Source organism: Centruroides sculpturatus, unplaced genomic scaffold (genome assembly GCF_000671375.1).
Source record: "Centruroides sculpturatus isolate CEXI.00-Female unplaced genomic scaffold, Cexi_2.0 scaffold735, whole genome shotgun sequence".
NCBI classification, from domain to species: Eukaryota; Metazoa; Arthropoda; class Arachnida; order Scorpiones; family Buthidae; genus Centruroides; species Centruroides sculpturatus.
In genome coordinates this window covers 39597-57124 of record NW_019385007.1, presented here as the reverse complement: position 1 = coordinate 57124, position 17528 = coordinate 39597, and the positions used below count along the sequence as shown (strand labels likewise).

Here is a 17528-nt window from a genome sequence, read left to right as displayed (position 1 = left end):
ACATTTTTTCCTGGTAGTGGATGACATGCATCAGCTTAAGATAAAGTGCAAACTGTGTGGTGGTATGCTGAGGCAAATTCCATTATGCAAGTTCAGAAAACTTTCATCATGTGTTTAGAAAGGATCCACCATCACAAAACCCTATTCATCTAAACTCTGAAAATTTCTTCTTTCTTTGTACCTGGAGATAAAATTGCTTGTCCTCCATGGGTTACAAAGGAAATTTGTACAGCAAAACCAGTCAATGTCCCATTCAGCCAATTTCATGTTAAATAGATTGAGCTGATTTTATTTTTAAAAAGTTAACAGTTCTTGTCCAAAGTAAACTTACAACATTCTCATCCAATAGGTGGGAAACCCCACCTGTTGGATGAGAACACAGAGCCAATCAAATGGGCTTTCAGGGACCAAAATCAATGACCTTAACAAATTGTGTGCACACATACGACCGTGTCGCTTCTGTTACACTGCAGATGTTACAAAATATGGCAGAAAATTGAATATTGTCTAGATATTATCCATACAACAGAAGAAACATATTTGGAAACCTTTTAGTTGTGTGTAAAAATGAGTAAAGGACGATGATTTTTGCAATAAAACTTGGTAAGTCTATCTTCGAACTGAATACCTTACTTTTATTGTAGTTATTACCTAAATTTTACTTGAAACCTTTCAAAATGTGTCACAGTTTCAATCAGAAAACTGTGTTGATCATTTTGATAGTTTTAGAAAATAAAAATCATTAAACTTTTTAATGTAAGTCATTTTAATTAATAATCAATACAACTCTCAAACACAATAAATTGAAAAATAAAAATATACATTTAGTAAATGTGTGATGATAATGTATGGATAAATGTAAAACATTCAATTTTGTATTTTTATACATCATTAACTTTTGCAAACTCTATTAGTTGTCACTCTTTTCAGTCTAATATAAATCAACAGTAAAATATACAGTATTTATGATTTTTAATAGTAAACTTCAATTATTAAATGAGAATATACTGCAAAGGAGCAGAAAAATTGATTTCTTTTATTAAGTGATAGTTAAAATCCTTCTCTATTTTAGTTTACTTTGTAAATCTTTTATTGTTGGCTATGATACGTTAATAATATATCAAAAATAATTTGGATTTAAAACTAAATTATAAAACATTGATTTCTTGCATTTCTGACTAAAAAAAATCATTTGTTTATAAATCTAATAAAATATTGATGTGTTTTTCTATTATATTTGTATAATATAATTTGACAAAATATATTGTTTTAATTGATTTTATCATTAATATGAATACTTTTTTCTTTAAAAAAATGACTTTTTAAACATTGAAGAAAAAAATCATTTATGGTGCTTAATTAATTAAACAGTTAACTTAAAAAGTGACAATCACTCAATCATCCAATATAAACTTATCAAAAGAAAGACTAGTGTAAATTTATCTTGATGTATCAATTATTAGAAAATAATAAATGTGTTTTTTATTTCTTTATTATTTAACATCAACATTTTCTATATAAATTACTTATGATAAAGCCCAAAGTACAACTATATTAAACTATAATGCTCTAAGGAATGAAAAATAAATTTCATTCTCAGGAAAATTTAAATAGCAAACAAAAGTTCACTATCGTGAATAAAAATTTTACATGTGCACAAGAGATGTAAGTACAGAAGATCAATATCAAAATTTATATGAATAATCATTTACTACTTTTATTGAAAATTTATAAACTATAAATTAAAAAGAATCAAAAGATATGCAATTGATAAATGTGGCATGCAAGTCACACAAAGTAGAACTGATGGATAGAGTTAAAGAATATTTGCAAACTGAAGAATATGATGCTAGTAGCAATTAAGTCCAAATTAAGAAATAAATTTAACCTCTTCTCAGTTACTGTCGCATACCATTTATCCATGCACAGTGATAGCTTTTTTGGCTTTGATACATACATTTGGTGAAAAACATGTTCTAGAAATTTTTATTTTAACAACTTTGATGCATTCACTGTTGTATGTTTATTTCAGCGTTTCTCTAATAGATGATTTTATGTTATAGAAATTATGTAGCTGTCTTTCGCATAAAAACTTAGTTTTGTTTTAAAATCTGAAAAATCTGTAACTTGTTTCAGATAGTTTTTCCTTCAAACAAATAAATAAAATTATTTTATTTTTAGAAAATAACACATGTTATGGCTAATTTTTTTTCATATTTTTTATCAAATATCCATGACAAAATCAGCATTTTTTGAATGGTCAACGTGAAAAACAGACTGAGGAGTTAACAGAAAAAGTCTGATATTTGTCAGAAAATGAATATCCATTATAAAAATCCTAAGCAGCTTTCAAATACTGAATCAAATTTGTTTGATGTAAATTCTATACAATTTTAATTTATTGAGTAATAAAAATAATTTACACAAAATAAGTGTAGAAGTGTTACTTACCAATCTCTTCAGTGTATTGGTATATTAACTCCCAAAATGCTTGTTATTATATGATAAAAATCAAATTCTTTTACCATTTTTTATTATGTTTAAATTATCAAGAATCTATACGTTATGTGAATTTTCAGATGTAAATTTGAAGTCATGAAACATTAAAGCATATATATCATACACTTAACTGCTTTCTTGATAAATTTTAAATATTCAAAATAAAAATTTAATCAAATACTAATTCTTAACAGTAATTATTTCAATGATTTTAAAATGTACGAAAAAATATAAAAAATAACAAATGTATTTCACAAAACAAAACTTAAATCACTATAATGCAAATTATTTTAAATATAAAAATTACATAACATATGCAAATCCATTACTTTTAATTCCAATGAAGAAAATTAACACAAATATTTGAATTTAGTAATTTCAAATCATATGAAACATTTTTTTCATTCTATTTCATGATCTGATCACATTACTTCCCAAAGTAGCACTAAAACAGGACTTTCTTTTCTAGGGCAATGGTGAAGACCAAAATACAATCATGTAAATTTATTTACAGTAATAATTGTTTATATATATAGGAATTATTGCTTTTAAGTAAGCAAGTTTTTTATTTTATTCTGACATAAATTTTTATTGATTTAAATTTCTCAACTCGGGTTAATCCAAACCATAAAAAATGGAAAAAGAAAACTAAACACAAAAGACATACCTTTGCTGTTGCATAGCTGCTAACTGAGCCCCAAATGCTAGGAGAAAAGAAAATGTCAGTTACATATTAGGACAAATATTACAAATCATATATATAGTCATGCAAAATTATTTCACCAAACAAATTTAAAAATAATCAAAGTACTGTCTACACGGTGAAGAAAATATGCAACTGCTGCTGATCAGAAGATTTTTATGTTTAACCAAAATATCTTACTATTTATAATTAATAGTATTCATTTGCAGCTTTCAATCTACAGATCTGTAATCATCTTAAAAAATAACTACTTCCCTGAATGGTAAAAAATATTATGATTTTATAAAGAGTGAGTAACTAATTTACTTCTGTACTGAAGCAACATAGCAGATATACAATACGATACAACTTTTTAAACTTCAAAATTAAAAAGTTTGAAATTCAAGAAGTGTTTCTAATTAGCTCAGTCATTTTTATTATATAAACATTAGGTAAATAGTTATTTTCCATACTAATTGTAGAATATATCACCAAAGTATATGCCATTGTAAAAAATTAATTTTAAATATATAATAAAATTCTATTAAGTTATTTTAATAATAATAATTGCACAGCACTGAATTTTTTCTGCCACATTAATCAAGTGTCAAAAATATCAACAGATAAAAATTCATCACAGACTAAATGCATTTTTGTGTGAATCACAAGACATAAATAAGTGTTAAATTTAGTAAGACTGCAATAAATCATTGTCAATTAATCTTAACAAACAAATGTCCCAAATTAAAAGTTATTGAATTTAGAACAATTTCAATGACAGAACTTAATATTTAAGTGAATACAAATAAAAACCTACTTAAATTTTGCTTTTTTCCAAATTAATAAAGCAAATCTGAGAATTTTATGACAAAAAATAGGTAACATTCATTTAAATTTTGAAGTTTATAAATGCATCATAAATTTCACTTGATAAGATTATATTTTCATTTTAATTCAATTATTTTATTTAAAATAAAAATTTTATTTAGAAACATCAATTCAGAAATTTAACTAATTACTTACGATCATTCATCGGAGCTAACTTTTTTGATTCTGGAGCACCATCTATAATAAAATTTTTTAAATAGTAGTTTGATTAAACAAATGGTATATACGGAATTTAAATTAAATATTTTATATTAAAGGAATAAAAGCCAATAAAATATTTAATAGTTAAAAAAAAAACATATAATGCTCAGAATCCTAACTAATTTTTTTAAACAAAGTTTTCAAGGCAGATATTCCAGATGTTTTCAGAAAATCTATCTTCATCCCTATTCCTAAAACTGATGGTACCTTTAACTGTGATAAACACAGAACTATTAGCTTGATAAGCCATGCCTCAAAGGTTTTAGTAAACACCATACAGTGAAGAATAGAGAACTACAGAAGTCTAACTAAATCCTTTATAATGATACAACTTATAAGAGAAAGGATGACTGATCATAATAGAGAGTTATTTGTATGTTTTGTCAACTTCAAGAAGGCCTTTGATAGTGGTAATCAAATGCCGTTGTTTCAATTCTGCAAAAAGTATTGATAAAAAATTACTGAGAATAATCTACAACATCTATAAAAGTCAAAAAGCAATGGTCAAATATCAGGGAGAAGATACCAAATGAATTCAGATTAAAAAGGAATAAGACAAGAATGTGGTTTGTCCCCAACACTTTTTAACATCTACAATGAATGGATGATGAGAGAAGCATTCAAAAATCTAGACAAAAGCATAAAAATTAATGGACATGTTATAAATACAATTAGGTATGCCAACTACATCTCTCTGCTATGTAATGCTGAAGAAGGGTTACAGAAAATTCTAAATAGATTAAAAGACGTGGGAAAAGCAAGATACCAAATAAAAAATAAATGTGAATGAAACAAAACTTAAGATAATCTCAAGAGATGAAAACAAAGATCTAAAGATTATGTTGGATGGAAAGAAAATAGAAAAGCTAAAAATGTTTGAGTACCTAGGAAGTTGGATAACTGAGGATAACAGATGTAATTATGAAATTAAAAACAAAAAAACTAAAACTGCTTTCACACAAATATCCTCAGTATTGAGATAGAAATGTACGCAATAAATTAAAAATAAAAATATTTAAAACAATTATTTGGAGAGTGGCTACATACAGATGCAAGTCACAGACAATAAACCAAGAGGCAATAGAATAAATTCCTTTAAGATGAAGAATGGAACGAATTAGTGGATGGATAGAATAACCAATGGTTATGAGCAGATTTGGAATAAAAAGAAATCTGATGGTCAGCATTCAGAGAAGAAAAACAGCATTTGCTGGGCATATAATAAGAAGATCCTCAGGGAAACTGATGAAGACTGCAGTTCAAAGAATGATGGAAGGCAGAAGGAAAAAAAGGGAAGACCCAAGCTAATGTGGTAGGACATCATCAAAAAATGGACTGGCTCAAGCTTGGAAAAAGCATACAACTGTGAAAGGTGGAGAAGGACCATCCATCAACTGCAATGTTCACATGACACCCTCTTTATAGAGGATGTCACATGTAAATAAATGAATGCTCAGTATATCATACTGAGCATGCGTTCCATCTTAATTTCAAAAAATGCTAACTTTTAATATTATTTCTAAATTAAAAACTTTATTTACTATAGTAATAAAATCTTGCATTTTAGAAAATAATAAAAAATTAATCACAGATTAAAAATTGTAGTTTAGACACAATTATATGTCATAATTATCTCTGTCAATGTCTAAGCCATTAACTTTTCATATGGGTAAGTAAAATTTTACAATGATTTCTTGCTTTCTGGGTCTAGTTAATTTATTCCAGAAGATAAATAAAATTAATCTAGGTTTAGAGATAAAAAAAAAAAAAGCTGTATTACTTTTTAAAAATAATATAAACAAATCTTTTCTAACATCATTTTTGTACAAAAAGAATTTTCAAAATAATTTGCTTTTTGAAAATATGTTCAAATTTCAAGGATATTTCTCATTTTCTTTAATAATATTTAAATAAAAGTATTCTATTTACTTCAGTTTTTAAGGCAATTATAAACTTTTAAACACTTCTCAATTATATGATTTTAATTTTGTTCAGCTGCAGTGAACTTTAAAATAAATAGCGGAACATAAAATTAATCTTACAATATAATATTTAGAGTTTAATATCATTTTAAGTTTTTTAAATGATCAGAGTTTCTTACTTTCTTCTAGAGAACGTTTTGTTCCAACACCAAGACTGTTTGAATCACTACTGCCTCCTCCACTTCCAGTATGAATCTTTGCAGCAATCTAAAAAATATATATATATTTTTTAATTATATAATAATATATATATAGAAAATGTTTCAAATAATTTGACATATCTTTGTCATACTTTAGGAAGTTCACAAAAATCTGAACACTGCTTTTTCTGACTTTTCTAAAAACACATGGAAATAATTTATTAGTTGTATACCATATGCATTTGTAACAACACACAGTAAAAGCTCATTAAGTAGAAGTTTAAGAGGGATTTTAAAAAATAAATAAATAAAAATAAATCAACTTCAAGCTAAAGTTTAATACCTAATTTTCTCAAATTTTACCCATAAATAAGTGTCGCCATAAATCTACCATTATCAAACTCAAATCTGTTTCCTCTAATCTTATGCCACAACTTCAAAAGCTTCCTTTTAACGTTTTTGTTGAGCTCTATTTTTTCAATCTGGTTTCACCATTTTTTTTAATAGTATTTCAAGTATTTTTCAGTAATGAATAACTTCATAATAGAATATAATTAATGGTCAATGTAGACACTTTATATCATTATGCATGTGTCTCCGCATTATCTGTATGCTACCATATGTGCTACCATGCTCTGTAGAAAAGTTGAATAATAATCATCATACATTTTATTCATATATATTGATTATCACATACAATTATCCAATCCAATAATTGGATTGGATAATTGAAAAGCTTTGGATATTGGATTGGATATGGAAGCTTTATTCATCCAATAAAGCTTCCATAAACTTTCCACCTGTAAGTTAAGAAATATATAATAGTTTGTTGTATAGTGGTAGGTATTTGCCTAGTTTTTGAAACAAAAGTAGTGAAACATTCATTAACTCATTTGGAAAGTGTCCTATAGGTGTAACAACTTCATGGTCTTCACAATAAAGCCAGTCTTACTTTTCAGAATGAAAAGAACCACAAAAGTGGTGGTAAGCTCTCGAAAGAGCTACAGACTCCTGATTTTCTATAGTTCAATGTCACTAAAATCTCGCTTCTTGTAAATCTAGTCGAAAAAATGCTGACTTTGGGATTGCATAAGTCCAGAACAATCCAACAAATTGGTCTCCCAATGGAAGATTTCAAGGTCACTTCTGACCAATTATTCTCTCTGGTTGATGTTAGAACACAACTTCTTATGTTAGTATTTATAAATTAGCTGCATTTTTGATGAAATATTGAAAATTAAAATATAAATGTTAAAATTCTTCTAAAAATTTTGATATACAACTGGCTTTGACAACATTGATATATACAGGTAGGACTAGTTCAAATGAGTGAAGGAAACTGTCTCAAGTGGCAAAGTGAGAAAAGCAGTCAAAACACTAAAAAAAATAAGCCAAATACAGTAAATACACACTAAAGTCGTTTATAAGTAGTTCATACAAGAGTACCAGCATTAAAAGGGCCTTTATTACCAACTATACTGTAAGCAGATGTGGCAAAAAATGTTTCACCTCAGATGGAAGTTATGACAACCAGCACTGCATAGATATATAAGTATCTTGAATTTCATGAGAGTATTTTTAATCATAAACTGCATTTCAAAATGATGTTTTAGCTATTAAAATGATTACAGTATAAGTATTTAAGCACAATCCCTAGTGACTGTGAAATGTTTCATCTTGCTTACACAATAATGCCACTCTACACCATTTCACAAAAAACCAAGATTGGAACTAAATACTAACTCAAGTGCATATTTATTTTAACTGTTCAACTTTATTTAAAATACATGTAGTATTTTAAAGTACAATTTTAGTGTACTTTAAAATACACTACATATTTATAGAGAAACTCAAACTGGAACTACAAATCACTCAAAAATTAAACAAAACACCTTTCATTTCCAGCAAAACAATTTTAATCAAAGCTTCCTAATGTTTTTGACCCAATTCATAGGTCTTCAGACACCATTTTACAGAACATACTTAGTATGTAGTCTGTTTTTTTTTCCAACCTCTGATGGTCCACAAAATGGAGAAAAGTGCAAATAAAATGAATTTATCAAAAGTTAAGTACAAACATGGTTAATTTTCAACATAGTCACCATGAAGATTGAGACATTTCTCATATCTGTGGACGAGCTTTGCAATCCCCTCTTCATACAATATTGCCGCCGTGACTTGAGATTGGCCTTAACGTTGTTTTGAAGATTGTCATTAGTCTTGAACCTCTGCCCTCCTAGACACATTTTCAGTTCAGGAAAGAGGTGAAAGTCTTCACACATTACAGGTATATAGACTTCCAAGCTGGGTGGAAGGATGGAAGGTGGAACTTTTTAAACACAGCGTATAGCCCCGATTTAGCACCAAGTGACTTCCACCTCTTTCCTGAACTGAAAACATGGCTAGGAAGGCAGAGGTTCGAGACTAATGACGATCTTCAAAACAACATTAAGGCCCATCTCAAATCAATGGCAGCAACATTCTATGAAGAGGGGATTGCAAAGCTCGTCCACAGATATGACAAATGTCTCACTCTTCATGGTGATTATGTTGAAAAGTAACCATGTTTGTTACCTAACTTTTAGTAATAAATTCATTTTGTTATTTACACTTGTCTGTTTTACGACCATCGAAGGTTGGAAAAAACTGCCCTTGTATTTTATGTAAGGTGGGACCTGGTGAATTGGGTACAAAACATCAGTAGGCTTTAAAATTGTTATGCTAAAAATGAAAGGTGTGTTGTTTAATTTCACTAGATGTTTTCTGCTCAAATATTTATGGCAAAAAAACAATTTTAGAAAAAACTTTTCTTTTTTCATTTCCTGAATGGCAATATATTACATGACTGAACAAAGTACAGTACATGCTGCCATCTAACACCATATAGAAATGTCCTAGTTTTCACCATATTGTTTCAATATGATGTTCTTGGTGACTTTTCAAAGACAAGCAATTACTTTGGGTTATGTTGCATGCAAAAACAAAGTTGAGCAATAAACTGTTTTCAGCCCTTTTTTGGTTGTAAATTTGCTTTTCTGTTGCAAAATGCATTTTTCTGTTCAGAGAGCATCTAGTGTGTCCCTAACTCAAGAGGTCAGAATTAGCTGGCTCCTAGATAATTCAGTTTGCACCCATGAAAATCAAGAACTTATCACCCCTGATCATCATCCTCAATATACAAATTATTTTTAAAATTTCTTAAAACGTATAAATAAAATTTTAATAATTATTATTAAAATAAATTCTTATATAATAAAATCATTGAAATATGTGTTTTATTTTCTACACTAAATCAATACATTTTGAAGCATTGTCTAGTCAATGCAAATTTTCTCATTATTGCTATAAATATTTTCTTCCCAATTATTATATTATTTCCTAAAATTTATTGTTTATATAAGATTGTTATATATATTGTAACTTATCATTAAACTTAAAACGAGGATAAATATGAATGCAATAATTCAATAATTTCTTGTTCACAAATTTTATTTTAATATTTAATGTAACAGGAAAATATTTAGTATTTCTTTAGCTTTTGAAATAGGAATGTTTAAAAATGTTTAATAGTATCATATTTATCTGTTTATTAACAATCTACAGTTACAGTTTATGTGATGTCTTTAAAAATGTGTAATTTCTAATGAAAGCTTCAAATTGATTCATCACAAGCTATTTTATTCAATATCAAATGTTGAAAATTTGTTCATTTTTATAATTTGTAGATTATTACTGATAACGATTTCTGTACTTAAATATAAAGTTGAGTTACTCAACTGATGAAGACCTATCAAATTATGTTCAAAACATTTTTGTTTCATTAAACTTTTTGCTGGAGTTGATTTTTAAGATGTATATTTTTTTAAGAAAAATATTCTGTGTAATTTTTATTCACCTAGTACAATTCCTTCTTAGTGTTTGAAATTTTCATTTCCAGTGTATAATTACTCTAAAAAACTATTATACACTTATAATATTTTTTAGAATTCTTTTAGTTTAGACATAGTATAATATTTTACAATACAATTCTGTCAACAATCATTTTTTATACATTTTCCAGATCATTATTAATAATGATTAATTATTAATCATGATTATTAATAAAAACCACTTTCATATTTGTACACATTTCACTTCTTAAAATTACTGAAAAAATTGTCAAACTAAAGTAACTTAAGGAAGCAATACATATTTATATTATTAGTAACAACCAATACCGTACCAAGAATTAAATATTAAAAACTCGACACATTTAATGCATTAATTATAAAAAAATAACTTAAACAACAAATTATTTTTAGACTAATAAAACAAAAAGGTCGAGATCTTGAAAGTGACATCCTATTATGTAGGTCAACAGAAACTAGTTCATGAAAGCCACACATGGCATTTGTTAGAGTTAATCAAAATTAACTATTTTGATGCAATGTCTTATTACTAGCATATGGCAAACCAATTCCTTGAGATTTTCTACTATAGAACACACTTTACTAAGATAATGTTATTTACAAACAATACGATGATCTTTTAATCATCAGATTGTTTGAGGTTAAAGATACAAAAAGAGATTAAGAAATTCTTATTTGTAAATTCCATAGCAGCAACTTTCTTATCTACAATCACTGACAATGCTAATCAATATTTTGTAGTTTAATTTCAAATATATTAAATCAATAAAACAATAAAAGAAGTGTCTAACCTGAAAGCTGTAATGATAGTCTACCGAACTTGATTTCAGATTAGAGACACATTCATAGTACATAATAACAGCTACCATAAATGATATTTAGAAGTATATTAAATCAACATAAAAATTTTGCTAGCCAGATAATTGGGATGGCTAATATGCATACCTGTTATGCCTTGCAATTCAGGTTTGAGTTCAGATCAGACCCTGAGAAATCTATATATATATAGAAAAATAAGTGACTTTTATCAAATCCATCTGACTGCTATATTTTGTAGGCCTATAATAAAAAAGGGATCCTTTTTCTATCCCTAGTGCAGAAAAAATACAGAACTATTACAACTACATCAATTTTTAAAAATCAAAATTATGTATGATGATCATAATTATTTCAGCTTTTGTCTCTATATTGTAAGTTTATTGGTTTCATTCTAAAAATATTTATTAGACATATTCATTTTGTTCAGAAAGTGTACACTTAAACATCAATTTGACATTTCAGTTTTATTATTATGAACAAGTTTAAAGATATCAAATTGGCATAAAAGTGTGCATCAGCTCAATCATGAAAAATTCTAAAATGTTTCAAAATTTCTTTTAAAAAAAAATCACATTTGAGGAATTCTCTATTTGAATAGAACGAGTAACGAGTAACCCCCATATAACACAGGAGTTATGTTCCAAAAAATTGCCGTGGAATGCGAATCTGTGTTATACGAAACGAAGAACTAGTACGAAAAGGGGGGTTAGATTCCAAAAATTAAAAAACATGCTATTATATTTTCATAATTAAGATAAATATCTTTATTAAGTGATACATATTAATATAAATTAAACAGTGCTTTCTTTGTCATCACTAAGCACTATTAACCGAGGGCATTTTCTTTTTGACAAGATATCCTTATCATCTGAGCATTTTTCTGCATTATCCATGCTCTACCTTTTGCAAAAATCGTTATTTTAGATTGCTTGCTTTTAGTTAAAAGATCTTTATAAATTTCCTTATATGGTGCTAAGCATTTATGAAGAATAAAGCAAGTATGGAATAAGGGAAAAACATATGGCAACACCAAAATCAGAAGTGTCGAGATCTGGCAACACTGAAACAAGTTTCAAGAAGGACCATGTGTATCAACAGAAGGTGGGAAAAGAAAATTTACATAATTAAGTACTAATAGTTCACAAAAATTATTATTTTCGTTAACTATTAGTACTTAAGTATGTGAAAATTTATTATGTTTCATGTTGTATGAGGGTTTTACCTAATTCTCAAACCATGTTAGAGTGAATCCGTTCTATAAAAGCACCGTGTTATACAAGGGTTAACTGTATATGATTACTAAAAGGGAGATAATCTCTTTGAAATTACTGAACTATAAAGTTCAGTTTAATATCATCTTTAGTCTATAAACTAAAATTATATATGCATCAAATAAACTACAATGCATTTTAAAAAAAAATAGCAAAGTGAACACAGTAATACCTCAACTTACGCAAACCCAGAGTTATGCAATTTTCAAATCTCGTCGATTCGTATTTTGTTTGAGTGCCACGCAACCCTTGATTACTCACTCTTCCACACATTGTTCGGCTTACATGTTCAGACGTGTTGCGCAGAATCGACACACAGCTACAATTTATGTTGTGTTATTTATTTCTGTTTCTTATATCTACAGAGCCTTGAGAGACTATGTGGTGATTTCTTGTAACCATGAACGAATCAAAAGATGAGATAAGATTAACGAGAACATTTATTAGCTTACATAAATCCGATTTGGATTTTACACAAATTATACCCCGACTTACGCAAATTCGACTTACGCAGTTATTGCTCGGTCCCACCTATCGTGTAAGTTCGGGGTATTACTGTATATTTTCAATTTTAAAATATTTTATTTTTTTGAATTCACGAAGTTCCATTTTCTAGATTACTTGAACTGATTTTTATTACAAACTTCTATATAAAGATTTATATTCAAAATATTGATTCTAACCTAATATAGCCAAGTAAAACTGTTCTGTAATGTTCTCACTAACACCTTCAAACCTCAATAATCATGCTGTAAACACATGCATGATCTTACTATAACTTTGTAGTATGGGCATGTTATCTAGTAAAGACATTTAATGCCACTTTGTTAAAGACAGTTAAGTTAGCTGCTGTAGCACAAGCAGAGCAAAGTTCACAAGCACTGAAGACAAAAGTTAACATGGCTGCCACCATAAATTATATGCATATTACATACTGTACCTGAAATGAAGATTAAAATAGATTTTCATGTCACAAACTATCGCTTTTATAACCACTTAAAAGGGTTTTTTGAACAAATAAACAGAAATGTTATGTCCTTTGGATCCAACACTCACCCAAGTTCAAGAAGTACTCAGAAGACAATTCTCATGTTTTACTTAAGTGCATTTCAGATTGGAATTCTTACAGATCCCTCTTCAGTAAAGGTAAGATCTGTGACAGAGCCTACACCGATATTTTGGACTCTTCAAAATCAATCACAGTAACAATTCTTCAACTCGAGTGAGTGGTAAATTCGAAAGGCATAACATTTCGATTTATTCATCAAAAAAACCCTTTTAAGTGATCATAAAAGTGACTGGTTATAATCTGTCAAATATTGCTAATTTTAGCTTCGTATTATAAATTAGTTATTGACAAAATTAGAAGTAGTTTTCTACATAATCTTCTATTCAGACATAAACATCTTTAGATTTACTAGTAATGGTGAATGCTTACATTCTGTTGTTTACCAAATAGGTAATTGCAATATCAATTTTCTTGATCGGCTACCTCCGATATTTTAGCAAAAATTCCACATTGTTTCTGACAAAACATTTTTTATTTGTACAAAACAATGTATACAAAAAGCCAAGAGGTAGAATTGTTTCCTAAGAAAGCAGAAATTGCTTAAAGCACTTTCCAGCAACTTAAGTAAAACAGCTTTACTANATATCCATTGTGGTCTTGACCGATCCCGAGATGAAAGATTATTTATGGGATGAGACAATGCAATACATGGGAGATATGCCAAGAGGAACTTCCTCCAGGAGAAACTTTCTATGGGAGACTTCACTCTACTTAGTGTTTACAGGAAGGAAAAAAAATTTTAAAAAAATGTACCCATTGTGGGTTCGGCTGAGCCCACAATAGCATAATATAGCACAATGGTAAAAAAAAATGGGCCCGACATATCTGGCTGGCTGGACCATCCTAAAAAAACTGCTGGAACCGCTCTCTCGGATTTAAGCTGCAAATTGCAAGAACAAGAAATGCACCCTGCTTATTTTCTCCAAACAAATAAATCCAAAATTTTAGTATATCTTTAAAGTGGGAAAAAAATACCAAATTAAAAACTATTAGAAAAAAATATCAGATCACAGGAATGACGTAATTCACAAGGTTGACCCCTTACATAAAGATCAAGGCTACGATCAAGATTACATTTATATTTTCCAATATGAATGTACTGTACTACAGATCAACTAATTGTAAACCATTATCAGTCAGATAGCAATAAACACAAATATAAAACTACATAGACTCCAGTTATATTGAGTACTTAAAGAGACAAACCAAACAAGCAATATATCAAACTGCAATATAACAGTTGTATCTATCCATCCATTTTGTGGTTTTTGCGAGACGTATAACACACAATGTAGTTTCAAATGACCAATGACTGAAGTAATATTTTTTTTTTTACCAATTACCAATAGAAATTCAATGGCAACCTGGAAGACAAAAAACCCGCGAAACCGAATGTGCGTTATAATGAGGGACGGTATAACGAGGGACTACTATATATATATTTAACAATTGTGATAAACTTTATAATGAATTTATAAAATATAAAATTATCCTTAATCATTTAAAACAATAAAAAGAATTTATTAATTTAATATTTTAAATAAAATAATACATTACACTTAAACTCCACTAACAATGGAGGTTAAGTGTAGATTTCAATACACGTGAATTTCACCTATTGATAAGACATTAGGAACAATTATAAACAGTTAAGCAGGTATTAAATATACTAAAATACGATATAATTTAAGAAATTCCACATATTTTCCAGAAAAATAATTGAATTTTATAGAAACTTCACTTTCTTTGTCTCGGGAGCACAGCCATCTTGTTAGGCTTAACCGATTTCATATTAAAAATAGATATTAAGAAAAATTTAAACGATTTATTAATATTAAAATTTAATCACCTGTCTTGCCCTTTGAACCGCATCTGCAAAGGCAGAATTTGGATCGTAATTTGTGTTAGCTGGTTTGGAATTCACACTACCGTAGTCAGACATGCTAAATGGCGGTTCCTTTCTTCCACCGTCTGCTGATCGAATGCCCACATGCACAAGTGTTGTCAAGTTCTCACGTTTTCGATCGTCTGGAAAGAAAAAAATATTTTAAAAATAATTAAGTGGATACTAAAATTAAATATTTTATTATTAATTTATATTACGTAATAGTAATTAATATTAAATTTTTAAAATTTATTTAATAATTTTTTTTTAAATTACACAAAAATGCGTGGCTTGTAATAAAGAATAAAAAAAAAACATCGTCTTATTTCATCAGTGCTGCGGCAGAGAATGAAATACAAGAATAAAAAACACAGTAACTGTGATAAAAATATATAAATAAAATTTGAAATTAATAGAATATGTAAAAGTTTACGTCACACCTTTACCTTTGTGACGACACACCGATTGCAGAACACTGATTTACGGGGCACGAACTTTATTTCGATACCCGAACCACGTTTGGACCTTCAGCCGTTCTCTCGAACGAAGGTGGACAGTATTTGAGGCTTACCAAATTAATATATAGATAATAAAATTCTATAAATAATTCATATCACAAACAATGTTACATTCGCTGCTTTTTCTTTAGGTTAAAATGTATATGAGTGTGTGTGCTTTTTTCTTGATCTATTATATACAGGGGCTTTGAGAGACGTCGCTGGCTCCAGGAAAAAATTTACACCCTCCTTCTACGGTTAATTAGCGCGTATGATGATGCCCGGGCCCGAGTAAATCCAGGCACGGGGAATTTTACCCTATTATCCACCCAATCATCGGTCCTCATCATACATGTCTAACATGATTTTTACTCTCCGTTTTGTAAGTACTAAGAGGATCTTTATTTCATTATCCATCGGGGGACAGCCGAATGGCCGAGGCAGTTAAAGCGTCAGTATGTAGCTCTAGGGGCCCAGTATCGCATCCAGACGATCGAAACATTCCGGCAATTTTTCATGGAAGATTTGTCCCGGATATCTCGAGCTCTCTCAATATCCGATCCATCCAATACAATATCCATTGTGGTCTTGACCGATCCCGAGATGAAAGATTATTTATGGGATGAGACAATGCAATACATGGGAGATATGCCAAGAGGAACTTCCTCCAGGAGAAACTTTCTATGGGAGACTTCACTCTACTTAGTGTTTACAGGAAGGAAAAAAAATTTAAAAAAAATGTACCCATTGTGGGTTCGGCTGAGCCCACAATAGCATAATATAGCACAATGGTAAAAAAAAAATGGGCCCGACATATCTGGCTGGACCATCCTAAAAAAACTGCTGGAACCGCTCTCTCGGATTTAAGCTGCAAATTGCAAGAACAAGATCATGTCTTCTATATACACACTAACATCCATACATATAGGAAAAAAACACCCAACTTTTTTAAAAATCTCGACGTTTCAAGTTCTCCCGAGTATAAAAATGCAAAAATCTTGAGGAGGATCATTTTTTGATCGATTGCCATACTATTCCTCTGTTATATAACAGCCGAAAAAGTTAAAATTATTATCTAGCCCAGAGGTCAGAATTAGCGGCTCGCGAGCCGCATGCAGCTCTTTGCATAGACGTTCGCGGCTCTTCGAACATAAACTTCAATTTCACCACACCTCATTTCACCGCAGTCTTATAACTTATGAATTAATGAGATAGAGCCGCCGAACAAACTTCGACTCGTACGGCATACTCTCTACCACTCTTTAACCCGTCCTCACATGACCACACTCGCGTTGATCAATATGAGTCGCATGCGAGTGGCAGCATTTGAAGCATATCTATATACGTATACATAACCCATTGAACGCGTGTCCGTCCGTGTAACGTTATGCCAAAATCGGCCACTAGAGGCGCCCCTGTCGAGTGTCGTATTTCGCACATTTAAATTAACAGTAGAGGAGAAGATGGTATTATGGAACCCCAATTACATTTTAGTGAATTGTAAACAAGGTATCATAACTACACCCACATTTTTTGTGCGAAAAGTACTGGTAACTATTAAACTAAACGTTCCTAATTGGATTTTTCGCTAGTGTAACTATAAGTATGGTTTTTGAAGGCTTCTGTACAAAAAGTCAGAAAGTAGGCTTAGAGAAAATCGGGTGGTAATATGGAACCTTACTGTATA

General features: G+C 29.3%; 1 protein-coding gene across 5 annotated transcripts in view; it reads right to left on the bottom strand.

Moving 5' to 3' along the window:
- Positions 1–15465, bottom strand: part of LOC111633309 (far upstream element-binding protein 1-like) — a 48995-nt gene extending 33530 nt beyond the window's left edge. For 2 of the 5 annotated variants that reach the window (XM_023377853.1, XM_023377849.1), the window contains exons 1-4: positions 15309–15465; positions 6372–6459; positions 4205–4246; positions 3167–3203 (exon numbers count right to left, since the gene is read on the bottom strand). In XM_023377853.1, coding sequence (XP_023233621.1) covers positions 3167–3203; positions 4205–4246; positions 6372–6459; positions 15309–15401 — 260 coding nt within the window. In that variant the 5' untranslated portion in view covers positions 15402–15465. Of the gene's footprint in view, positions 1–3166; positions 3204–4204; positions 4247–6371; positions 6460–6544; positions 6590–15308 lie in introns of all 5 variants that reach the window. The other 3 variants (XM_023377847.1, XM_023377848.1, XM_023377851.1) reach the window with 3 other exon arrangements.
- Positions 15466–17528: the final 2063 nt, after the last annotated feature.